Genomic DNA, 26,047 nt, shown 5'->3' on the forward strand with positions numbered 1-26,047 from the left:
AGGTTCTTCAGGGCTTGCTGGCACCAGGTAATTCAAGCATGAGTTATCTTTGTGCCCTCATGCTTAAATCTGTCATCCTGCTTCATATGAAATGCAGTCAGGTGCCTCTGATGGGATGGGGTCAGGTCCCTCTAAGCCATCATCCTTTATCCTTGAGACAGGACTATCAAAGCAAGATTTAAATTGAATTAGAAGATGATATATCTGTAAGACTGTGGTTCACATTTTTAGTGAGAAAGGCTTTTTTTGTATAAGAACAATATATTTAACTGATTCCTTTACGTTAGTAAGATGACACTTCTGCCCTCTCTTACACTCATAATTTGAATACTAGATAATGTGGAGATTTTTTTAAAGGGCCTCCAGTTGTCAGCTTAAAAAAAATCTTTGCACATTCTCAGCTATTTTATGTGTTGGGGTTTAAAAAATAGTAATAAAAAAGCAGTACTAACTTTAGAGAACCTTGCTTTACTGTTCATTATCACCTACAATACCACATGCACTATAATTCCCAGGGACTTTCTTGTAAGCTTCTTAAACAAGCTCGTCAAGAAAGACAGGATATTCAAGCATGTTTTGATGTGAGCAGCTATTTTCAGGAATGAGTTTGGGGTATGGCAAAACAGACAGACTCTTAGGTCTCTGCATTGAAAATACTGTGTAAAGCAGAAAAGCTGGAGCAGGGAAAATAATGGGCTGTGTGAATCTTAAACTATTCAAGTAGAAGTGGAATTTGATTCTATAAAAATTCCTTAGAAAACAGTGCACAGATTTTCAGTAATTCTGTATTTTAATGTGCACTTAATTAGCTTTACAAAAATGGAAATGGTCCCTAAAGAGTGTAGCAGGTGGCAGGTTCTCTATTTAAAGAATATTTCCAAGAAAATACTTTCCCCAAAGGCCATGAGCGTAAGGAGTGTGTGCTCTCATAGTCTATTCAGCATGTGTGCCTTTTGTTGCCTTATACTTTTAAAGAAATAGCATATGCAAGTAATGATGGACAACCTTAAAGGGAAATCAGATTGAACCCCAAACAAACTGTGATGAACTCTCTTAAACAGAGGGATGCTAAATGTCAAGGAAATGGTGCAGAGCAATGAATTTTTACAATCCCATCTCCTCTGAAGGAAAACAAGATATTGAAGAGGGATTTCTGGCTAAATCTATGGGTGGTGATACTGGGTTCAAGTGTATCCTGTCAAGCTGCTGGATGTGACCTGTTTGGCAATTCCAAAAGTAGCATTTCCTTGCACTTTTTTTGTGCTGCTTTTTTTTTATCTTGGTTGTCTCGAATTATTGAAAATCAGCTCCGATCTTAGTGCATACTTGGCTTTTAGAAGTATGTCTTGAAACCGAATCAGCAAGAGCAAGATGAGATGTGCTTTGGTGCAGAGGAGTGCAGCAGGAAGGGCACTTTGGTGTCTCAGTGGACACGTTGTGCTGCTCCTCCAGTTGCAAATAGATGGGCTCTTAAATTTGAGTTAAAACAGAGTTTAAAACCAGGGGGAGGTAGAGACTGTCTTTTCAGTGGAGCAGTATTTGACCAGTGTTGTGGGGCTGACCTGTGTGGGTGGCAAAAGCTGCTGCTCCTACCAGAGGGAACACTGGAGCAATCAAATCTAGACTTGGGTATTCACATGGTACATGTCCAAATTGCAGTTGGATTGATCACAGGGATGCAAGGGGGAAAAAGTGATCCTTAGATAATGATACATAAAAAGTTTCTCTTCCTTGGGAATGTCCTGCATCCTTCAGTGTTGTGTGTCATGTGTTCACTTACATATGCAACATTCAACTATTTTACTACATGCTTAAGGTGCAATGCTATGCAATAATGAAAATTATGTCTGCCTGTGACTTTAGGCAGGATGGCATTTTATAGACTGATGATGTTATTTTCACTTTTTACATCTCCCACCAAAAAATAGGCATCGATCCTATAAGAGTTTATATTCAGGTTAATGGGTCCACCTGCAGGTATTGGTTTGCAGAATCAGGGCTGTTTAGTGTTTTAAACACTGCTGCAGGAGGGCTACTTGTATTATAAGGCACAGACAGCAAAAATAAACTCTAAAATCCTTTTTTCTTTGGGGAAGTGGGGTATTCCTCTTCTGGAAGTTACTTGGCCATCTGAGATTGGAGGTTTGAAAGATCTGTGTTCAGTGTTCTGTTGAAAACATCAAAATGGTGGCATAACTGAAGGTCTGGGTGAAATATGACTTGACAGTTAAAAGTATCCACTTATGGATTTGACAGCATGGTATGCAGAAGTCTTCTGATCAGGCAGCAGTTTGCCGGATGCAGGAAAATAGCTCTGATCAGTGTGTGACCTTGAAAGTGGTCATGGGTCTTCCCCTGCCCAACAGGATGACAGAGAACAGAGAAGTTCTGTTTCACAGTATAAGTTCTTTCTTATATGGAAGAAGTAACTGAAAGTGGCTTTTTTTCCATTCTGAAATAATTGCAGTTCTCAGAATTTTACATATGTGAGAATTGCTCATAGAAGTGGGTGTCTGTCTGCTCACAATCTAGCATTTGAGAGACCTCAGTGACAGCAAGTCCTTGAGGACCAGAGCTCTACTTCAGCTTGTACTTCAGTGCAGGTGACACTTATTCTTACATCAGTTTTAGGCTTTTACTTATTTTTCCTGTGCATATTCACAGCTCTGAGTGTCAAAACCTATGTTAATGACATTTCAATGTACATTAAAACCCAAAACTTCCATGTCAGTACAATGTCAGATTAAAAGAAATGTTCATAACCAAATAAAGAAAAAGCTGTGTTATCTCTTCTCTACTTTTCAATGAGGCTAATATGTGGAATAATCATTTTTTAGGAATTGCAAAAGAGTAAAACTTCTTGTTTCCTTGTAAAAAATGCAATCATAGTTTATGAATGAGGCAACTCTGTCATGCAGTCTTTGTCACAATCAGCGAAACTCAGGTTTCTGCTTGACCTCTGGAAACACACTCTGGGAAACGCCTCTGCTGAAAAACTGGGACAGAAAACCAAGGGTTGGGAAAGCAGAGTGGTTGTCACTAAACTGAGCTGGAAGGGCTGAGAAAAAAGCTTAAGCATTGCTTTTCAGTGTTGAGGTAGAAAGCCTGTGTGTGTGTGTGTGTGTGTGTGTGTGTGTGTGTGTGTGTGTGTGTGTTCAAGGGGAGGATGTACTTTCAAGCCAGTTCTATCTATCTTATTTAATGCTGTTATCTCGGGGTATTTGAATCTAGACAACAGGCTAGAGAAATGATAAGTTTCTTGGTTTTGTTTGAATTGAGACAATTTTAATAAAAATTGAATTTAATATGTAAAAATCCTGCTGTTTACCATCATTCCTGAGGAATGTTAGTTCTACAGTGTTCAGTGACAGTTCTGTACTGCTTCTAAATGTCAGTAAATGTAAATTCCTCTTTTATTAGTGTGCTATTCAAAGAAAAGTTTGCCCTTGGCAAACACTTGAAAGACTCCAAAGATTTTCACATATTTTTCAAAAGTTAGACAGTTTTCTGAGTGTTTGTGTTCTAGGGATGGGGTTTTTTAATGTCTGCTGTGAAATTTTACATAAAATGACTTTGCAATGCAATTTTTTCTTTCTCTCCACAGATGAAATCATGCATCAGGATATCATTCCCCTCTATGCTGCAGATATTCAGGACCAATTAAGGAAACAATTTGCATATCTGTCAGGTAAGACTATGGTGTTCCCTCCTATACATATTGCTTAGATGCATGGTTCAGCCTGCTGTCCTTTAAAAGTCTCTGAGGTCTCTTACATGAGAAATCAATGAGTAACTCAAAATTCAGGCTATCAAGACTTGTTATTTAAGGATTTATTAAAAGATTTTTTTCAAGTATAACAGAAATTTTTAAATTATAGTTAATTTTCCAGTTAACTGGAGATTGCAGCATGGATGCTGTGGTGGTTGCTTTGGTCTGCCACGGGCTCTGCTGTCATGTTTGACACCGAAGCCCAAGCTGACACCTTGGTCTTGACCAAGGTGGAGCAAGCAGCGTGGTACCATGTTCCCCCACAGCCTCCATGCTGGGGTCAGACAAGTGTAGCATCGAGTTCTGGACAGGATTTTTGGCTTGGTATCACTGACTGTAGAGGAGCCTGGTTTTGGGTATAAGGCTGTCTCCAAAAGCAGCACAGCCACTTTCACACAGCACAAGGTCTTTGCTCCTGGGTCACCTGTGCCAGGCAGGTGATGGGGGCCCATGTTTGTGCCATGCAGGTGTTGGCTGCTGAGCTTGGTCCACTTCCACACTGAGCCCACGGCTGGCCGATAATGGGCAAAGGGAGATGGTGCCTTTGCTCACTGATCAGGCCATGTGGAAGAAGGTGTCTGATAAGCTTCTGAGTTTGTTCTCCTGTCTTCTGCCTGTAAAAGCTCTTGCAGGTATGCAGCAGTGAACTTGCTGGAGTTATGGGCCTGTTCTGCCCTCCCTCCAATACACAGAAAGGGAGAGCATCAGTGGCTTTGCAGAGCTGCCCTGCATCCTTCAGCATAAAGGAAATTTACCTCTCTGAGCTGCAGCTGGACTCTATGACTTTTCCCCTCTCTCTGAATCCCATCCTGCACTGGATCCAGACACACAAGGGAGTGAAACAATGTACTGCTTTACTTGGCAAGATTTCACTGAATCTTGTTGTACTCATAATTAACTATTAATTATGATTTATTTCTGCCACACAAGCTAAACTGTGGGTCTGCAGTAGTGACTGTGTTTTCTGTGGGGTGATGGTAGCACTTGGAAAATAAGATATTCTTTTATGAAGTTGGCTGTTCATGCTTCATTTGAGATTATAGTGTTTAAGCTACAATTCTTCTCTGGAAGTTAATTTTTTTGACTTTCCAAGCTCACTCTTATCCATGGGCAGAAAATGTCTCATGAGAGTGTTATGCAAGAATCAGCCTATCTATGAAACTCTAAGTAGGGTTTCTATTTTGCCCCTCTGAAGTGAGGGGGAAAACGGATGACTGTGGTAGAAGAGTTGTTGAGCTCACAAATCCACAAGCATATTCAGCACTCAATAAATCCACCTGGCAGTAGAGCTTAGTAAGAGCAGCCTCGTTCTATTTTCTTCTATTTATTCACCCTCATGTTAATTAGAATTTTGTTTTATTTGCCTCAAGTCGTAGGTCAGCTGCATTACTGTGACTAGATTCTCTGTTGTATTTTATTACTCTTGGGAAATTTGAGCATGAGGCATTTTCATTTCAAAATTTCTGTTCAGTTTTTTTTATTCTAATGTTCTCCTGCAGGACATTGATGGTTAATTCTCTGTGCAGTACCAAATAGTGGTGTTACAGGTTCTGTGAATGAAGGAACAGAGCCAATGTTTTGATACTTGATTTATGTGTGATTTGTTTGTTGTTACAGTTGCGCTTAAGAGGGGTTTTGCTCTTAAGAGGGGTTGTGCTCTAAGGCCACTTAAGACATTCTTAATGTGTGTGAATGGGACTTTTTTGCTTATTACTAAGTTGCCTTGGAAATAGAATCTAAGGACATGTCATAAAACTCTTTAAAGTGGAAGTCCATAGATTACTAATGCTTTAGGTAAAATAGAATATTTGTAGGTATTGCTGAATGTCTTAGATGCATTTCTGATTTTAATTGTTGGCTTTTCAACAGCAAGTCAACGTGTACTTGAGAATTGCTTTAGTTTCTCTAATAGGATGTGTCTAGGTCTCATGGGACACTTGCTTGAATAGTGAATGAAACCTAGTCTGCTTCTGTGGCTAAAGGCTGTAGCCCTTCCCGAGCTGCTTTCTGTGTTTTGGTCTAAATCAGTGTCACTTCCTACTTGTGTCCCTCATTGTGCTGGATTGGAATGGAAATGTTACAGGAACATCCAAATTAGCCTTGAAGTGAAACAAAATAAAGCAAAAACTTCCACTAATGCTTCGGTTTGTCAGTAAATATAACAAGGTGCAATAAAATCAAGGTGCTCACTACTTCTACAGACTCACTCTTGCCCAGCAGCAAGTATGCAGTTGTAGTTGTGTTCAGTTTAAATCTGATGTTGGGGCAAGCTGTGGATGAGGTTTGTAATTAGTCTTCACACAGAAAGTTTATAAACCCCAAAGTTAATATTTTACCTCAGGTACAGTTGTTTACTTTTTCCCTTGGAGTTTTTTTCTTTCTGTGGAACAAGGTCCTTCTCTTTGCTAAAATTGTTACTCTTTTGTTGTTGCTAGGCTATACTAAGTGTTGTGTCTACACGGTTCAGTGTCTCAACTCTTTTACCTTTGCTTTCTTTAGTTACTATTCATGCAACCACTTTTTCTTCCGCATTGAAAAGGGTCTTCTGCCTGTTTTTTTTCCTTGTTTTTGGTTTTTATCCCATGAAGGACAGTGTAAGGTCCATTTAAAAGTCTCTGGAAAATGTATTATGTATCCTTATGTACTCCTCACAGTCTTTTATTCATATTTTATATTTTCTTTCATAAGTATGTTCTCTTTCCATGATTGCTGTGTGACTTTCATACCCACCCAGCTTTGTGTCTATCTGCCGTAGTAGTGTGCAGGTGTATTTAAGTAAATGTAGATGGAGAAGAGCATACAGACACCTGTGTATGTTGATATGCATCTTAAATCATTCAAGCTATGTGATGTGCAAATGAGACTCTTGGTCACCATGAGTACTGAACCAGGTATTTAACTCCCTTTTTTTTGAATGCCTATTTATGCGTTGAACAACTTCAAAGTGTCTCCATTAAAGGAAATACAAGTATGAGTTCATGCTATTTGCATTTCTGTCTATTGATTCCTCATTGTTTTTCCTGCCATTGAAAAATTTAACATTGATACTAGCTTTCAAAATGCTTATGCCTTTGATTTATAAATTTAAACATATAGGCTTATACCTCTATCATTGTAAATAGTAAGCTTTTCAGTTTGTCTAACTTTATTTTCTTGGATGTGCTCTTGCTTTCTTCTGTGGAAATGACTTGACAACACCTCACTGGTCAGATTGTTCCCATTGAAGTAGCTCTGGCTGCTGAGTCTGTAAAATTATGTTTGAGCATTTCTGAGTGGATCCTGTACCACATCCACTGGAATAGTTGGTTAAAAATATCCAACTGATAGCAACAAAATATCCAACAAAATAGCACATGAAGTGCTATTTTGTTGCTGATATAATATAGACAGTATCTATGTTGTGTATGGACAGTGGGAGAGGTATTGCTTATCAGTCTTTGCCTTGCACAGGTGTAAGCTTAACTATTGTTTTTATTCACTGTGCTAAACTTACTGTCTGTAGAGATTTTTTAAAAAATCAAACCAAAAGAAAAAGAGAAAGGGAAAAAATGAATCCTTGGCTAGGAGATTTCCAGTTCAAGTATGTTCAGATGCAAATTTAGTTATTGCAATCCAGTTTTTAAGCCAGTATATTTGCTGCTGATCAGCCTGGACAAAATGCAGCTTGTGAAGTTAAACAAGTAAAACTTCTCTCTCATCTCAAGAAAAGAACATTTTAATAAATTCCTCCTGAATCTGTTTTTCTTTGCAGAGGATATGCAGTGAAGCTTTTATTCACTCCCTAATTGAAGTCTACATGTAATTTCAGATACTAAGTTATCCAGTTAAATATATTATGCAAGCAGAAAGGAGAAATTCCTTATCAGAAATGTACAAGCATAATAGCTGAACCACTACAATAGTAAAAAAAATCTGAAGTAAGCCCTTCTCTAAATCATGTGAGGACTTCACTTTTGACATGACTGCAAACAAGATTACTTTTAAGCAGGGTCTTTTGAACTAAAGTTGTAGGTCTGAGCCATTCAACAAGGATAATGCTCTTGGATCTTGTGTGTGCACACTGATCAACATAGAGATGATATTTTTTCTCATAGTCCAAATACTATTTCATTTGCATTATAGAATCAGGCCAGAAGACTCTTTGCTCTGTCATCTAATTATATCCAACTACTTACTTCCTTGTGGTGGGGGTGGTCAGAGTACTTTTGAGAATACCTTTTTTTATGCAAATGGGAGCAGACTAGTTAGGGAAACATTACAAAATCTCCTACTCATCCTTCCTGAAAGTAAGTCTGGGCAATTTTTTTTGCTGCCACCAAATTTTGCTGTCCACACAAAACCCCAAACAGCTAGCAAGTCTTTCACAGGGTTGTGGAAAATTACCCTTTTCTCTGTGTTTGTGTGTGCCTGTGCACTTGTGTGTGTGGTTTTTAGCAACTGTACAATTTGCAAGTTCTGCAGTTTTTCCTGACAATGCTTTTTAAAATTAAAAACAATATTAATTATGTCTAATTTGAGATTGTTCTTAGATACCAAGTCATTAACGTGCCTCTAGATTAGAATTTCTCCAAAATACTGTGCAATTTCCTTGGGTTACCACTTCTCTATCACCCAACCTGCTTAATTAAAAAAAAAAAAAAGATGCAGGAGAGATAGCAACTGTGACGGGAAAAGTTAGATGTAGCAGAATATAAAGAATAAATGCTAAATCACCTGAACTTAAGGGAAACTTTACCAGTCTCATCATTTACCAGCTGATAGCACAGCTAGTTTTCCATGGATATTTTTTCTACTCTTTTCATCCACAAAACCATGATGCTCTGGGTACACATAATTTTAGTACCTGATGCTATTGCTGGTGTTAATTGTGTTCAGAAGTTGGGAACATGAAGTGCTATTTTCTAAGCACAGTTAAGTAATTTTGCTGCCTAACCTGTGGATCTAGTGCAATTCAATGTTTTTAAAATGCGTGTTTCTCCAAAACGCTGTTGTAAAAACTGACCTTAGACTTGTAGATCTGTTTAGAAGAGCTCTACCTAACAGGGCTTTGCTAGAATTGTAGAGGTTTATCCCCTGAAAAATTTCCATTTTATGGAGGCAATTTGTGTTTTGCTTGATACTAAATCTGTTAAAGAAGTTTCATGTGAATAGGCTGCTGAAGTCATGTATAACTGAGTTGATAGCAAAGTTTTCTATTAATGAATCTCATGGAAGTAGGGTGGAAGCAGATCTGCTTAGTTTAAAGTGCTGTGGTGTTTTTATTTTATTTAATTGCTGAAATGAACTTCAGTGCTCTGTACTTCTATGGTGCTTCCATTTATAGCCTGGAAAGCAATAATCCTCTCACTTGCACAGTGTTTCTTACAGCTGCATGTTATGAGACAAGCATCAAGAAATTCTTGGGAATCGTTTCAGGTAAAATGTCTGCAGACTGATTGCACCCACTTAAGGACTGATGCTGTCCACTGTCTTCTGCTCTTTGCAATAAACAAAATCTAAAGCTGGCACTCAAGTGTCATTTGTTTAATATTTCATAGAGAAATTATGCTGAATGTATTTCATCATTTTCATAGAATCACAGAATGGATTGGGTTGGCAGGAACCTTTAAAGATCATCTAGGCTATCCCTACCCTGCTATGGATAAAGGCATCTTTCACTAGATCCACTCAATCTAACATTCACGGAGCCAGAACAGTATTCATAATTTTTTAAACAAAAATAAGGGGATTTGTTATACTTTCAGAAATTTATGTTTAAAAAAATAAAAGGCTAAGATTAGACGGTGAAAATGCTCTTAATGCTCTCAGGTACTTGACTGTCTTAAAAACACATAAAACTATTAAATTCCAGTTGTGTAGTGCATCCCTGTGTAAGATTAGAAATAGGAGAGCAGGCTTGTGTGTGCCTTTGTGGACAGAACTTGTCCAGCAAATCAGTTAAGGCTGTTCAACAGCTGTAGCTGGAATTTCAGGACTCTGAGCTAGAGGGGAATGTGAAAGAGGTGATTTTCCAATGATTAGGACTGGGGTAGCTAGATGTGGTCACTGTACCAACTGACCTGAATTTATTAAAATATTGCTGTTAAATTACTAATTTTTTGTATAGTGATTAAAATTCCAGTAACTCATTTTAAAAATTATTCTGCACACCTTGAATTATTTTCATGAGTTTTAGCACTCACAAGATTCATCTAAGTCTGTGTCTTTTTTTTCTTTGTAATCAGGTGTATATAATCCTGAGGTGCTGGAAGATTATTATAGGAATTAGGTTTAATAAGATTTTTGAAGTTTTTTGCCTTAAACTTGCATTTCAAAAAGGGTAAGAGAAGTGAAACTGTTTGGGTTCTGTCACTTGAATGCTTTCTCTACCACTAAAACAAAAATCAACGACAATAAAACCCCTCTTAGCTTCCTAAACTTCTTTTTTATCTCCTCATCCTAAATTCTGTGGCTTGATTTACTTCTGGATGAAAAGAAGAAAATCACATTTTACACAGCTAATTTAATAAACTGTGTTTATTAAACATAATAAACAGTGCAGCATTTAATAATGCTGCTTCTGCAGAGGTGAAGAAAATGAAGAAGAAAACAATGATTCCGAATAAAGGAAAAAAATAATTTCTTGCTGCATCAGATAAATTAAGAAATAAAGGACACTTTAAAAAGTAAACTCACTTTCTGCTTTTTTTATTATTTAATACAAACACAGTTAATATGTAGGATTTTTACTTTGTTTCCCATGCCCTTTTTGTAAGTTTCTCTCATAAATGCTTCCTTTAAAGCAGTGACTGCTTTTTCTAGAGTGACTTGTCTTTCCTTGATGGCCATGTATTTAAAGTTACAATATAGAGAGCAGCTTCTGTAAGTCAGTATTGTTAAAGCTGAAATTTACAGAACTTATTATGTGTAGCATTTCAGGTTACTCTGCCCTAAACTCTTTTGAGCAGCAGGGTTCTGATAGGGAAAAGCAGTTGAGGAGCATTTGAAAGTATATCTGTGCTCAAGTGTCCCAGTAGGGAAACACTGAAGGAAAAGATAGTCAGTGAAGAACAACCTTGTGACAGCTCAGGTCAGGGCAGAGTCATCTCCACCCAAGATAACCACAGATGACTATACTAGAAACTGAAAATTGGTGGACGGTGTCCAGGCAGGATGGCTCTATTTGCTCTTGACAGTCGGTGGTGGTCTGGGAACTTCCTGAAGGTCATAGTCCAGGCTTCTGCTTTTAGGACATGTCCTGCAAGTCTATTGTTGTTGTTCTTTTGTTTCTTATGTCCTATTTATAAAAATTAAGTAGAACAAAGCAAGTAACCAATGAAGATACCACAAATAATGTATGATTGTACCTAAAAATAGATACGCTAGAGAGAGCAGAACACCTCATAAGCAACAGAAATAATTATCATGCTTTTAACAAGAGAGGAAAATGCTTTAGTCATAAGAGCCTGGGTAGAACAAAAACCAATAGAATCAAATTTGGTCTGAACTTATATTTGCGTTGTGAATATTTGTATAGCTAAAATTAGCTCCCTTGACTCAGTGTTGCCATATTTGGATGTGTCATAAAGGTCATGTTTGCAAACTTGTGATATTTGCATAATAGTTGCATTTTATTGTTGTTTAAATACATCCAGAGCACATTATTTTTTCATGTATTTTGATTCCAAGAGCTTCACAGTGACAGCACCATGCCATCTGTAAGCTGGTAAATGAAAATCAGATTCACTACAAATTAACATAAAGATACTATTTGAGCTCTTCTAATTACATGTGGTTTGGAGAGAAGTTGTGATTTCTTTTATCAAATGAATCTGAGGTCAAATATTTCTCTTTTTTTTTCTGGTGAGGTTAGATGCAAAGGCACTGGAAGTGGGTAATAATCTCACAAATCACCATTGCTCTCATAATTGGTGTTGTTAATACAGTTTAATGCTGATTTCTGCACAGTTATCAGATCTCAAGGCTGGAAAAAATATCCTTGTTATTTTTCTTTGTTTTTCTTCTCTTTTTGAACTGTGAAGCAACGATAACTTCCCAGCAGTGTGTTCCTGCCACCCCTGAACAATTAACTTCCTGCAGTTGCAAGGGCTCAGCAAGCCCCTTGTCCTACCTGTCTTTATGAATATATACTTGCTAAAGACATTAAACATTAATAATGCCTTTAAAAAGAGCTAATTACATTTTGCATGTAAGAATGTGTGTGAAGTCCATGAAGAAGCATTGTGTCTGTGAATTCTACCCAGTGGTGCAAATGCCAGGAAAGATACATATAATGGTATCTAGTTCAGCAGCAGCTCTACTGCAGTGTAGGTGTTCAGCTCTGCCTTACCTTCTGTACATAATCTAGGAATGGGAAATCTCATTTGAAACACCTATGCCCATTTCTTTTAATGTTCTCCCCCTTTTGTTCCACCAACCTGGAAGCAAAACAACCAGCTGAGCAGAGTAGGGGCATGTTGCATGATAAGAAGGTTGAGTTCAGTTCAAGATGGGGATTCGCCTACTTAATTCTGAATTAACTTTTTTGGTTTTAAATTAGTTGATTTCTTTCTCCCAATTGGTTGTACTTACATGCAATTGACATTTACCAGCAGAAAGTTGCACTGCCATCTGGTGTCAGAACTGTTCACAGGCGCCAAGGCATTTGTCCAGAAATCTAATGTGGTGTGTAACAAATTTCCTTCTATAAAACTTCCTAAGCACTGAAGGAGACACTGTGCAGAATAAACTGTCCACACATGAGCCCTGCAAAAAAAAAAAAAAAAGGGAGAAAAAATACAGTTGTTTCATTACTGGGAAGTTTCAGTCTAGGTAAAGAGACTTCCATGTAAACACGTTTGCTGCTTCTTTTGTAGGTGGAAGAGGGGGAGATGGCTGCCCTGTTATCACCTTTCCAGACTATCCAGCTTTCAGCGAGATCCCTGAAAAAGAGTTTCAGAATGTCCTTACCTACCTGACAAGCATTCCGAGGTGAGCACCTGTCTAGAAGAAAATAACCTTTTATCTGCTAAGGGACTTTTCACATTCGATCCCTTACAGGTGGTGTAAAAGTCAGGCTTGGTATTTAATTAAAGAAAATGAAAATGAAGCTTATGGTGTAGTGTCAGTAAGTGTTGGTTAGTGACAGCTGTCTAGGGTAGTTGTTAGATGAATTATGTACTGCTATTTATATTTCATCAGAAAATTACTTCCTGGTATGTATGGATATAGGTTCCATGATGGACATTGTCCTCTTGGTCTTCAATGTGTCAATATTCAGTGTTTCAGTTGAACACATGTGTAATTTTGGCAGAATATGCTAATTCCTGGATGCTGCTCAGGATATTACTCAGTGAGGGAACACTGTAGCTACATACAGAGGTTTGTCCTCAGCACTTGAGCTGTTTCCCTGGCTTAGCTGAATGTGTAGTCTCTGCAGACTTCCAGAGCTTTGCCTGAGGGTGCGAAGCAGGCTCAGGGATTAATTCTGACTCTCTTAGAGGGCACAGTAGTGTTATCAATGGGCTGCTCAATAAACATCATGATTTTTGTTGACAGTCTGTTAAGAAACAAAACAGTGGACTCAAAATCCTGATGGGGGTGAGGAAGGCAAGTAGCAGAATAAAGTACATACCCTAGACCTCAAGAGAGCAGATTTTGGGCTTATTCAGGGAACTGGTAGGTGGGATACAAAGGAAGGCAGTTCTGAAGAGTAAATCTGCTGTGGAAGGCTGCCAAGTTTTGAAGGACAGCAATCTCCGAGTACAAGAATGGTACGTCCTGGAATGTGAATAGACGTAACAGGAGACTGACCCCACTGTCTGAAAGCAAACTTATGACTGAGCTGAACTACAAAGGCAGCATACAGGAGGTGAAAGCAGGGACAGGCTACAAAGGAAGAATGTAGATACATTGTCCAAACATGAAGGCACAGCGTCAGAAAAGTCAAAGCACACCTGGAGCTGAGGGACAAGAAAAAAGGGACATCAAGGATCACTCGAAAAGACTTCCGGTGCTTTAGCAGTACAGGAATAAACAAGAAAAATGTGGACCTGTGCTGAATGGACTGGGCAAGTTAGTAGCAGCCCACACAGATGAGGCTGAGCCGCTTGAGTTCTTCACTTAAGTCTTCTCTGACAGTGTCCCCAGCCTATGTGTTCAGAGTGAGGATATGAATGACAAGCAATGGCTGAGGACAAAATAAGGCAACTCTTGAGAAATCTTGACCCAAATCTAGTGTTTGGGATAAGATGAGCTGCTTTGAGAGTGGTGAGGACACTGACCAGTGTCGTAGTAAGGTTGCTCTCTATAATCTTTGAAAGCTTTTTGAGATTAGAGAAACCATGATGACCAAAGTAAGGTAAATACTGCATTCATGTTCAGAAAGGCTAAGAATAGTGATCTGAAGTGCTACAGGTTGGTCAACCTCACTTTGATCTGTGAGAAAATTATGGAGTGAGTCCTCTTAAAACACACTTTTGGGCACATAAAAGAGGAAGGTGATGGGGAGTAGCCAGCATGAATTAAATAACAGTAATTATGCTTGACCAGCCTATTTCCGTGATGACGATACTGGATGCATCAACAAGGCAAAGCTGTGCATGTCTTTTGCCTCACCCTAAGCAAGACTTTCAACTTAGTCCCCCCCCAGCATTCTTCTATCCACTTTGAGTTGTTACATTTTGGCAGGTGGGCTGCTGGGTGGGTAAGAAAGTGCTTGGATTATTTTGCTCAAAGAGAGGTGTATAATGCCTGATATTTTATCTGGAGATCGACTTCCTCAGGGAACTGTACACATCTGTGCTGTCTGATGTCCTTGGCAAGGATCTGGAGCAGGAGATGAAGTGCACTGTTACAGTGCAGATACTGCAACATGCATATCAATCAACGAGGCCCATGTAAAGAAATATCTATGGACCGATTCTTGATAGATGTTTCAGAGATGTTTATTTCTCCAGCCGCATGGCCGGGGCTCTGGGGAACACAGGGGGACACAAAACCACCAATGGGGAACGAGGCTGACCAGGGACAGGGAAACCCCGTGTCTCCCCCCCAGGGCCCCTCTCCCAGGACTACATGGCAGGGGGAGGGCCCCAACAGTGCACCCTCATCAAATTGTACTTGATGTAACCAGCCCCTCCTGGTTGTACTTCTTAATCCCTAGTTTATCAGGGAATGAAACTCTGAAGCTAAAAGCCAGCTTTTGCATTTTCTTTGTTTATCCTCATGGTGGTTAAACTGCATGGTGCTAAGCATCCCTTGATCGTATCTTGGGTACTCTTTCTGCAAATAATTATATACTAAATTCACATCTGCTCCTCCTTTTGAAAGTCCTTGGTGGTGCACTTCATGGTGGCCCATTGAACTTTGGCACAGAGTGGGGTTCCTGTGAGAAATTCTGATCAGAACAGTGTCTGGTATAGTGGGTGAGCACTGAGAGGCATCCCAGCACACCACTTTGACAGGAGCAGATTTTCTGGAGGTTTTTCTGTCAGTTGCTCCTACCTGACAACAATTATTCTGTGAGTATTGAGCCAGAAGTGGTCATTCTTTAAGTCTAGCTGTTCTTCAAGGACTTTCTTGTTTCTTTAATTCAAAAGTATTTAGAGAGAGATGACTGTCCTTTGTAAACAAAGGAGATAGCCCAGCTGTCTAGATGTTAAAAGTAAGATAGTCACTATTGTGAATATAACAGTCCTCTAGGTTTAAAGTGATGACAATTCAATTTCAAATCTTGTAAAAATAATGCTGTTGTTAAGATCCTGATAAACGTGCAACCTTTTTGTGTCTGAGAATCTATAGAATCTCAAACAGCTTATCTGATTATCTTCACTAGCAGTATTAGAACCTTACTGTGTAAAATTGTGTTTGTGAGCCCTTGTGCAGGTTTATAGAAATGAAAAACTACAGAAATGACACTAGCCAGATGCCAGCATACATCCCCTTATGAAGGATGTTTTGCTGTTGATATGTTATATATATTGATATGTGTATAACCCTAAGAGGGGCAGTGCTGCCGTTGTTCTTGAATTGGGATACTTCTAGTGCTGTTAAAGATGTTGTAGTTTTCTCCTGCTATCTTAGTATTCAAATACTGGTTTAGGTGCTTTGGAAGCTGCTTTTGAGGGAAGTGGAGGCAGTTAGTTTTTTAGTTTGTAAATTGGTTAAAGAGGTGTAAGGAGTACAGATTAACAGAAAGGATGGAAATGTAGCCCGCAGCTTTTATGCGTGGACTGCTCTCCCAAGTTACTGCTATTTAGTTTATCAGACATGTAACTCTGTATTTTGGCTGTTCTGACAGACTAAGGGGAAATGGACTTTGCTAAGAGCCCAGACTGTAGAGCGCTGACACATCTGGAGCCTTCCCAGTTCCTCAGAAAACTACTTGTGCTACTTGGCCCTGTACAAGATCACAGCAAGGGGTTGGCAGCAGTAACTCAAACCTCATTGTCTGACTGTCTGGAGTTGCATGTTAAGGGAAATTATATTTCATGGGGATGACAGTAAGGAGCTACTAAGAGCCTCCTAAGAAAGGACCTTTCTGTGCTCTGCAGTAGAGTTCACCTAATAGTATATTTACTGGTATAATAAATCTTAGCAGTGAGTTCAGGTTTTCAAGATCTCTTCCCAAGTGAAAGAAGGCTAGCTTAGGACTTCATTGAAAGAGGAAAAACTGAAACCTCTCAACCTACCTTTTCATTCCTTCTAATTTTATAGATAAACATGACCTTGTCACCTCTTATGGTGTCCTTGTTCTGTATTATCTAAACACTGGGTTTCGCAGGTTTTTTCTGTGTGAACTTTCTCTTGTCTTTTTCACAGTAAACTTTAATCATGAAACAATAAACATCTTGTGGGGCACCTTGCATTTAGGAATAGAACTATTAAAAGTTGCATGCTATCAACTTAGATGATCAAGGAGTAGAATAGTGTAAATAGTAGAGCTATTAGCATGTGCTTAGATGTGTAAATGCCTGATACATGAGGATGTTAAGAAAGGACACAGTGGAAAGGGAATACCTCATCTCAGTTTAAAGATACTCAGTTAACCTTGGTGCAACTGTATATCATTAAGCAGAGAGCTGAACCATATTCTTCAGGTGGGTGTTGTTAATGTTGCAAGGTAAATTCGTGTTCTATAGATGGCCAGATAAAATACGATGTCTAACATATGATTTGTAGTAATCTCAAAATACTCGATACAAATTCTTGACATAATGTGTGACAACAGTCATGTACTATATGTACTGAAAGGTCGCTGCTTTGTCAGGAAAAAACAATGGATTAAGGATGAGTACAATAGTCAGTGGAAGATTACAGCTAATGCTTTTATAACTTCTGTTTTGGTAGTGAAATACGTGTTGTAGAGGTATGTGTGTAATGCTTCTGAAGCAGGTTTTTCGTTTAAGCAGGTAATATTTTTTTATTATTGTTCTTGAAATACAAGATAAAGTTGTATTAAAAAGGTGAGAATTGTCTTAGAAAGATACATAGGCTACCCAAGTAGGAGAATCCATGGCAGTACGTAAAGCAATACTTTCTAGGAAGAGTAGTTTAACTGAAGTGCTGAATTGGTACAAATAGTTAACATGTAAATATTGATCTGCATGAATTAATAGTTCTTATCGAGGGAGTTGCTGATTATGGCAATGTCTCTAGACAAAGTGTCTGTAAGAGGTGACAACTTTAAATTCAACTGGGTTTCAGTAGAGGACAGTCAGCCATGTCTTGCATCCTTTTGGGATATTTTGAGATTTTATAATGTCCATGTAGCTGGTCTGATTCTCTTTCTGCAGAGAACGTCTCCTATTACTTCACTCTGTGAGTCCTTTGGGGATGACTGCTGAGCTCAGTAGGAAAAAAAGGCCATGCAGATCAAGGTTGTCCTCTCTTGCTGAGTAAAAAACCGACAACCTCCGAACACCATAATTCTTACTGTACAGTGGGCAAGGCACCTGTGCAATGTACCTTTTACATCACACATTTACTGAGGCTGAAGGAAGAATATTGCATTCAGGTTTGCAAAAGGCTTCTGAAATAGCTGCCAACTTTACACTTAATATTGCATTTCAGGGCATTCAGTGTTCTCTGTTTTGAAAGTATTTTTTTCATTTTTCTATTGATCCTAGTAAATAGACTTCTAAGATTTGCAGTGTACCTTGAAAGCAGGTGTTACTCATATTTAATTTCTCTCCATCATATCTGTTTCTTGAAATGTATTTTATTAGCTTGTATATACATTGTTGAAATATGAATTTACCAAATATGGGTAGTAGCATGAAAACTTGCTCCGAAAGAAATTAATAGATAATTGCAGTGGTTAAAAAAACCTAACTAGACAGTATTTTTCAACATATGTTTTTCCTTCTGGCTAATTAGCCGTTTCTACTGCAATTAGAAAACAATATGCTGTTTCTGAGAACAAAAGAGTATAGTTGTAATGCTTTTCTTTGCTGCTCATATAGGCTCATCTTTGAACAAAGAAAGCAAGCTAAAATTCTTGTGGTCACAAGAGATTGGAAAGCTAATATTTTAAAAGTGTAAAAGTGAGTCTTAAACACAAAATCCCTTTCAGGAGAAATAAGAAGTAGCATAGATTAGAAAATTCAGAACAGTTTTTGATGGCCTGTTTGAGTCCCATATTGCTGATTAAACATGATACATGGACCTTTTTACTTGTATTCTGCCAGAGCCTTGTACAGCTTCTCTTTGTAAGGCCCTTCTGTTCTACTGCATGATCTTGAGCATAACTCAGGTTAACTTGGCATGTTCAGCAGTTTCCTGTTTTGAAAGGTGTCCATCAGTTTCCTGGCTGGGAGAGTGTCCCCTTCTTTGAGATTCCTGAAGATTTACAAATACTTGAACATCACATGGCCTTCTAAAAAATCCTGTTGTTTTTGGTACTCTGTGGTGTAGGAAATTAGGGAGCCATCCTGTCTAAGTAATGGAACAGAACGAGATGACCTCTGAAAGTGTTGGTGTCTGACAGTTCAAAAGCTCACTTGTTAGGGTTTGCTAAGCTTCTGGTAGACCCCTCCCTGTTTGCTATACCAGTTCCCCATTGTTTGGGATAACACTGGAAAACTGAAAGAGAAAGGTGTGTGCTAAGCCTTTCAGTGGGTTCATGTCTGTGTGGGCACAGCAAAGCATGATGAGCTAGATTTAGGTAGGGACCAGAAGGACATGCAGCAGCATGACATGTTGCTGGAGCTAGCAAACCTCAGTGCAAGGGACACAGGAGAGCACAGGGCTCCCACAGCTTGGGCCTGACCAGTCTCCTTGGCATAGATCCACTACTGTGCTCTGAAAGCAGAGGCAGCAGTGTTGGGGTAATGCTGTGTTTTGAGCCTGTAAGTCCATCAGGGTCCAGCAGACCTTGTGAAGAGCCAGTGTCAGAGGGTAACTGCCTGTGTTTCCTCATTTATCTGCAAACTGAATGGGCAGCCCACCACTAAGAGTTAACCACTTTTGTTTTATAGAGTGCCAGGGATGAACATCACCACATAATGGAAAGGAAGTGCTAAAAAACAGATGCCCTGATAGCTCATACTGACATGTGAGCAACAGCTTTGCAGCTTCAGAGTTTATTTCTGTCAGCTGTGCTTAATTTCCCTGTTCTCCTCTCTGTTGGATTACAATCCAGGCTGAAGATATGGAACCTATACCCTGCTGTTACCTTGGCAGCCCCTCAAATTTGTCAGTGAGAATATCCCAGGACTTCCAGCAAAATCTGTCATGCTGTGTGTACCCTTCCTTTCTCAGAGCACAGCTGCCAAACAGTTGTAAATACCATATGTTGCTGTAAGCAGACAGGAAATGTAAGGTCTTAGGTTTGAAGTAAGAGCATTGTATCTTAAATTTAACTGGTAGTCCAGAGCTTTTGTGTCAGATACATACCCTCACAAGATTAAGATCAAAGCCCAAATCATTACTTAGAGTCTGAATTATTACTGGGTTTAGAACAATTTACACTTGTTTCGATGTCCACCTTATAACTGCTTTAAACTTGTTTTAAAGCTCAGGCCGGTACAGGTAAAGCCTTTCCAGTCTTTAAATCCCATTTACACCTTTAGGGTTTAGAGGATTTATGTAGTATGTATGACATGCACCATCCGGTGGTAAATTTAGTCTACTAATAAGACAAAGTAAATTAAGCACTGTAAAATTGTGAAAGTTAATTACTAAAATTCTAGACCATCACACATCAGCCCAGTATTAAATTCAGAAAATTCAACACCCTATTTAAGTGTAATGGCACAGTTCTAAAATAAATTCACCCCAAGACAGCAGCATTCCCTGTAAGGTTGTTCCAGTACTTTGTGCAATAGCATTAATGGCTGTTGCAGTGTCCTGGAGATAAGTGCAATTCCAATATCGCAGTTCTGAATAGGTGTAACAATGCTTTTATGGAGTTCGACTTAATAGTTCTACAATGAGGGTTGCATGGGCTTTCTGTTGCTCAATTTACTTAAGCTTAAACCAACATGGAGCCCTTTTGCCTTTATTGACCTATTTATCTTTAATTGTCCCTCCAGGATAACGTGACCTACTTCAGCCATCTGTAGTTAAGTCTAAATCAGTCCTCAAAGTTGTTGTCTTTCTTCAAACATTCCTTCTAAAAGCAGCTCTGCACGACCTGAAGAAATCACACTGCGTTTTCCATTTAGAAAATTACAACTCTTCCTTAAAAACACTTATTTTACCTAATTTCACACACTAGAAGAGGATCTGTTAAGCAACGACTTGTTAAATTAATTTTTATTTTACCTGCAAAAATGCATTAAGGTCACTCTGATTTTAGTTCATTGATGGGATAAAATGTGTGAAATTCTGAGCAGTCAGAACTAGATGATCTTTAAGGTCCCTTTCAACCCAAGTCATTCTATGACTCTATGAAGTTACCATGAAAAAAGGCTGATGGGTAACATGGAAAGGCAGTAAGTGCATGTGGTACAAGCAGATGTCCAGGCCCAGGCAGATGATGATGCCTAGACACTTTAACTGTTATTTTTAACTATGGCTGCATTCTCTCAGCTTCTCTCCCCCAACAGCATAAGCTTTTTGGAGCAGAAAGAAGGTCAGCATATATGATGGAATATAGCCAGCATTACTGTCTTCCAATCCGTCATGTCTAAGGAGAAATTGGTGAAAGTGAAAGAAGGGCTGATTTGAGGACCTAAAGGAGCACAGGAGTAAAGAGGAGATATAGGGACCAATCAAGGAAGATACTGATGCCCATATCTTTGAATCTGAGTGGGGAGATAAAAGAGAAATATGGCTTGTATGTTATAGAAATTGGCATAAATATTTTAAAATAAATAAGGTGTGTACCAATGCTCTCCATTTGGCTGAGGAACACAAGCAGTGCTTGAGACAGAATTACAAGTAAATATGTTTGGATTTGTATCTCACAATTCCAAGAGACCTCCTTCTGTGCAGGATAAAGACCTCTGGTTGCTTTTGGGACCAAGACTGGATGGCAACTCTCCTGTTTGTCAGTGAGCTGGCATTTGCCTCATTGATAGAACATCTCTGATAGTGACGATCTTGCTTGTGGGTTCTTGGTCTGCTGGCAGATGCAGTGAGCTGTTGTTACCATGGTCCTGTGAGCTGCTGTTGTCACAGTCCTGTGGTGACTGAGGAATTTTCATATCAGGCACTATACATAACCACTTGTGGCTGTCTGGCCTACAACCATTGTGAAGTTTGGATGAGAAGTTTAGATGGAATTTTGAATTGTTAGTAACCCCTTAGACAAAGCTCTTTGAAGTTGGTCTCATTATTTTTTTCTCCTGTTTATCTGGCTTTTAAGATCTCCTGTCACTGACACAACATTATGTGTAATTATTCTTGCCTCTGCTTATAAAGTGGCAAAAGGCATTTGTTTTCATGGTGTCACTCTGCCAGTCTGCATAACTCTGCTCATCTTTTCTGCTTTATGAGCAAATTATAACCACTTGCCTATGAGGGTTTTTATTTATGCCACCTCACAACCCAACATTCATCTAAATTCTTCTTTGCCCGCTTGCTGAGAGATCCTAAAATGCAATTTTTGTTATCTGATGGTTCCCCAGTCCTGAGAAAATTGCAATACAGTGTGTTTTTAGACATGTCTGGGGCATGAACTAATAACAGCTGACACCAAAAGTAAGCATAATAGGAAAGGAAAGAGAGAAGGTTTTCATCAGTGGTGCACTGGATAAGATTTTGGGAGAGTTAACTGGAATGTGGAGAAATATGAAAAAAAAGGTGCATAGCTGAGGCAGGGAAATGCATCAAATTTCTTATCTGAACCTTGTCTAATGATGAAGCTTTAACAGGTTCAGTTCCAACACAGAAGCTCAAATTTTCTTAATTTCCTGTGCAGCTTCATCTGTTTCTGTGAAGGGAAGGCAGTAACTATCAAAACCAAAATAAAGAGAAGGTCTAAATGCATTGGGTTTTTTAATGTGCATTTAAAAATATATCTATTCACAGAATTTCAGTATAGAATTAATTAGATTGTAGAATAGTATATATGTTGTTTTTTGGGGAGTGGAGGAGAGGGGAAGAAGTTTTTATTTTCAAAATCAGATTTGAAGTGTAAGCATCAATAAGAAAGGTGCCTCCTTGTTTACAGGTTGTGCTGCTGCTATGAAGTGTCACAGCATCAGCTGTGTTGAGTGAAATGCAGCTGTTAGTGCCAAGAGCTTAAAAGACAATAATTTTTACTTGACATGACGTGATTTTAGACAGACCACTAGAGGCTGCACTTGTATAACAGCACTTCTGGCTGTCTTATTTTAAATTTCTTCTGCTGGAATTCCTTCTCTTTCCTATATATCTTCATGAAGAGTGGCCAGCCTTAGTTTGAGCTGGGTTGGTTTTGCCTTCTGCAGCTACAGTTCATTGAGCTGACTATGACAGGGCCCAATAATCAAATAGAACAAATTCTTCTACATCAATAGCCTTCTTTCATGTTGAAGCACAGTACAGGTTGCTCACGAGTTAAACACAGTAAGGAGTAGATGGCAAGATTTTTCCCTGACTCCAGAGATTAGGGTATGGAGAGTTAGGTGCAGTGTAGCAACTTCCACACCACCAGGCATCAGCTTTAAATTCAGCACCTCAGGAAGTTTGAGGTGAGCCTGTTCCTTGGGTCTGCTCTGGATGATTTTTCAATGAGATAGAAGTGATGGACATGTCCTTCCAGCACTTCTGCACTAGCTGACTTCTTCAGTGTTTTCAACTGAAGAGATATACATTACACAAACTAAAGCCAAAACTATATTAATTCCACCTGAAATGATAGAATTAATGTATGAAGTTGTTAATCATTGCATTCCCTTTTTTGCCCTATATGCAGTGCCATGTACCATAAATAGAGTGCACCTGTAATTTCTGTTTTTTCTTATATTGCTGGAATAAGAACTGATTACTGATAGACTGGTTACACACCTCAGCTGAAAGTGATTCTTGTAGGACTCTGAACTGAGATGTCACAAATGAGTATCACCACAAGATGTCAGGCCCATTGTTTGAGTGGGAGCCAAAACATTGTGCCAGTTTGCTTTAGGGGCTCAGGAGGTCTGCTAGGTAGCCAAAGAGCTTCATCTAGGTGTCCCTTTGTTAGGGACAATTCTGTCCTCAGATTTGTTCAGTATTTTTGCCCTCAGTTAGTTATATGTCTACATCTGTGGCAGAGCTTGGCACCAAAGTGCTGTTTTCTGTCTAAGTGATTGAATGCCATGACAGCAACATGCAGTTGTATATACAGTAATCTTTTGGAAATACTTTTTCATTCTATTTATTTTCTTGGCAGATGGTTTCTTTGCCTCTGACATCTCAATTACAATGCAAACCTCAAATTTTCTGTTGTAAAAATAGAAAATATCACTTTAAAGTTTGCTAGTTTAGAGCAAGTGTAGTTAATGGGAAGGTATTACTGTCCAGCTTTCAGAACACTTCCAACTTGTCTTAGGGGTGTAATCGCTTTATGATTACGTATGATATAATTTCATTAGTATCAAATATGATAAATTGCAAGTTCAGAATATTATTTGTAACATTATGTAACTTTATAAAATGTTGCATTTGTAACTCATTACAAAGGATTATAACATTTTTCATTTGCCAGGCTATTCTTCAAAAAAGAATATTCTTCAAAAGTTAAATGCTTTTAAGTACTAATTTAAGTGCAGGTTTTTAGAAAATTCATTAAGTAAGATCTGAAATAGCAGCAGCATTACAAAGCAGTATTCAGCTTAGAGACAGTGTTAAAACCTACAGGCTCACTTTACAATTGAAGCTAGGAAGTTCAGTGTAAGAACTCATATGTCTGGTTTATAGTTCTTTTTCAGTTTCTCTTTCCTGCTGTCTCTAAATTGTCTTAATCAGGAACCTTCTACAGTGAGACTGGGTACTTTGGGCTATAAAAGCCTGCAATATCTGAAGCTTTCAAACTGTAGCTTTGTGGAGTGTGATATATCATCCTATTTTCATCATTTGCTCAAGAAAGCACAAGTCTGCTTTCTTCTCCATAGAGATGGTGGCTTAAAATGTTAAATCCTTAATTTTAGTTTTACTTTGGATTGTGAGAAAGAAGCTGTCATAAGATCAAAATATTTAAAGACCAGTTGAGTACAAGACATTTAAAAATTATTAAGCAGCTTTTAAACATTTTAAAATTAGGGGTACATGCCAAATATTTTTTTTGGCGCTTTTTTAAAAATATCCAGCTGGTGGATTTCTTTTGGAATGAAGTGGATAAATTGGCCAGTTCTGAAACAAAGTAGGCTTTACAATAACGAGTAATCAAGAATTGTAAGAAAATGAAACTGCTCTAGATATAATTACTGTTTAGTGGCTGGGTACAATGCTACAGCTGAGTTTTCCTTCTTTTTTTTTTTTTTTTTTTTTTTTGGTCAAGTTCATAACCCATTAAATTCTTCTGCTCTAGGAAAAACTGCATTCTCTAGGATGTAGCTAATGATCACACTGAAGTAGTCTGGGTTACCCTACATATGGGACAGAAGGGGAGGAGATATGCAGCAAGGCTGTGCCAGGTGAATTGTTCCTGCCATTTTCCTTGCTGGGAAACCAGCATAAAACTGGTAATGTGAAATGTCACCACAGGGCTTAGCTGAATTTCTTTTCTTTTTTAGTTGCTGAACTGGAGATTTTTATCTTGATTTGTTAATGCCATTAATATCACACTCTTCACTATATTTGACTGTCTTAGAGCTTATAAAGGCCACTAAGGAGGTGGCTCTTCTCTGCTTCCATTAATTGCCGGGGCATTCTTGGTTTAATTTTTTTAATGCGCGAAACACTGATGATTAAGAAAGAATTCTTGTCTCCCCTTCACTCCCCAAGAAATCATTCCTAGCAGGAACAGGAGAGATGGAGAAGTGGTCTTTGAGGTGGTTCAGGTTCAGTCAGTGGAAGTGTCTCTGAAAACGCAGAATGCAAAGTTTCTCTTGGGAAACAGTAACCTTGCTCGTTAAGTGTCTGATTTCCAATGGCCTACTCCTAAGTTAAGTGACCAGTGATGAGTGGGTGAGCCAATTCCAGGTCCTTCCTACATAGGTTTACAGTTGCATGCCAAAAAGATCAGGATTTATGAGGTGCCCCAGACCTCACATCTTTTGGAGCAGTGTGTGGGTGTCACTGATGCACATCGATGGTCAGTGACAAGCTGCTGTGGGTGACAAAGCTTTAAGATAGGGTGGTACCAGAGGTCTACTTATGATACAGATTGCTGCAGACATTGCCTTGGTGCTTTGCTCAATGCAGTAATTCTTCATGGAATGTTATTGAAGTCCTACTATGGAAATAGCTGTTCAGCCCTTGAGAGCAAGAATTTCTAGTCCATTTCTATGCCGAGGCAGTTGAGATAGGAAACAATCCTGAGTGTAATGTAGGCCAACTGTTTAATAATAAAACTATAAGACTGAAATTCAGTTTTAAATTACTGGACTTATGTAAGCTAAAATGCTGTACAGAATTTCAAACGTGCAAAGGTTTGATATTTTCAAGTCTCTGGGATGAACCCAAAAATTTGCTTTGTTTCATTTGTAGCAGAGATCAATGTATACTTACCACTTTCATACAGCAGTGTAGAAGCAATAGGAAATTGTTTGTGTAGCAGTTGTCACCACCCATACCTTAGAGAAATGCAAGGATCTTTCAGAGGACATTTGTGTAATTGCTTCCACATACCCCAGAGGGAAGTTTCTTTCCACAGTCCTACGTACTATTAGCTTTCCCACCCTTTCCCCCAAGTGCATGAGCTAATAAATCTTGCATACAAAGCAAAGA

General features: G+C 38.7%; 1 protein-coding gene across 9 annotated transcripts in view; it reads left to right on the forward strand.

Annotated features, from left to right (window-relative positions):
• MCF2L (MCF.2 cell line derived transforming sequence like) overlaps window positions 1-26,047 on the forward strand; it is a 157,821-nt gene that overhangs the window by 87,695 nt on the left and 44,079 nt on the right. For all 9 annotated transcript variants that reach the window (XR_011148329.1, XM_069004363.1, XM_069004295.1 and 6 more), the window contains 2 exons: window positions 3,605-3,688; window positions 12,625-12,739. Coding sequence is in view for 8 of the 9 variants with exons in the window: in XM_069004363.1 (XP_068860464.1) it covers window positions 3,605-3,688; window positions 12,625-12,739 (199 nt within the window). In the remaining variant the exon portion in view is untranslated. The remainder of the gene's footprint in view (window positions 1-3,604; window positions 3,689-12,624; window positions 12,740-26,047) is intronic.

Source organism: Aphelocoma coerulescens, chromosome 1 (genome assembly GCF_041296385.1).
Source record: "Aphelocoma coerulescens isolate FSJ_1873_10779 chromosome 1, UR_Acoe_1.0, whole genome shotgun sequence".
Classification (NCBI taxonomy): domain Eukaryota; kingdom Metazoa; phylum Chordata; class Aves; order Passeriformes; family Corvidae; genus Aphelocoma; species Aphelocoma coerulescens.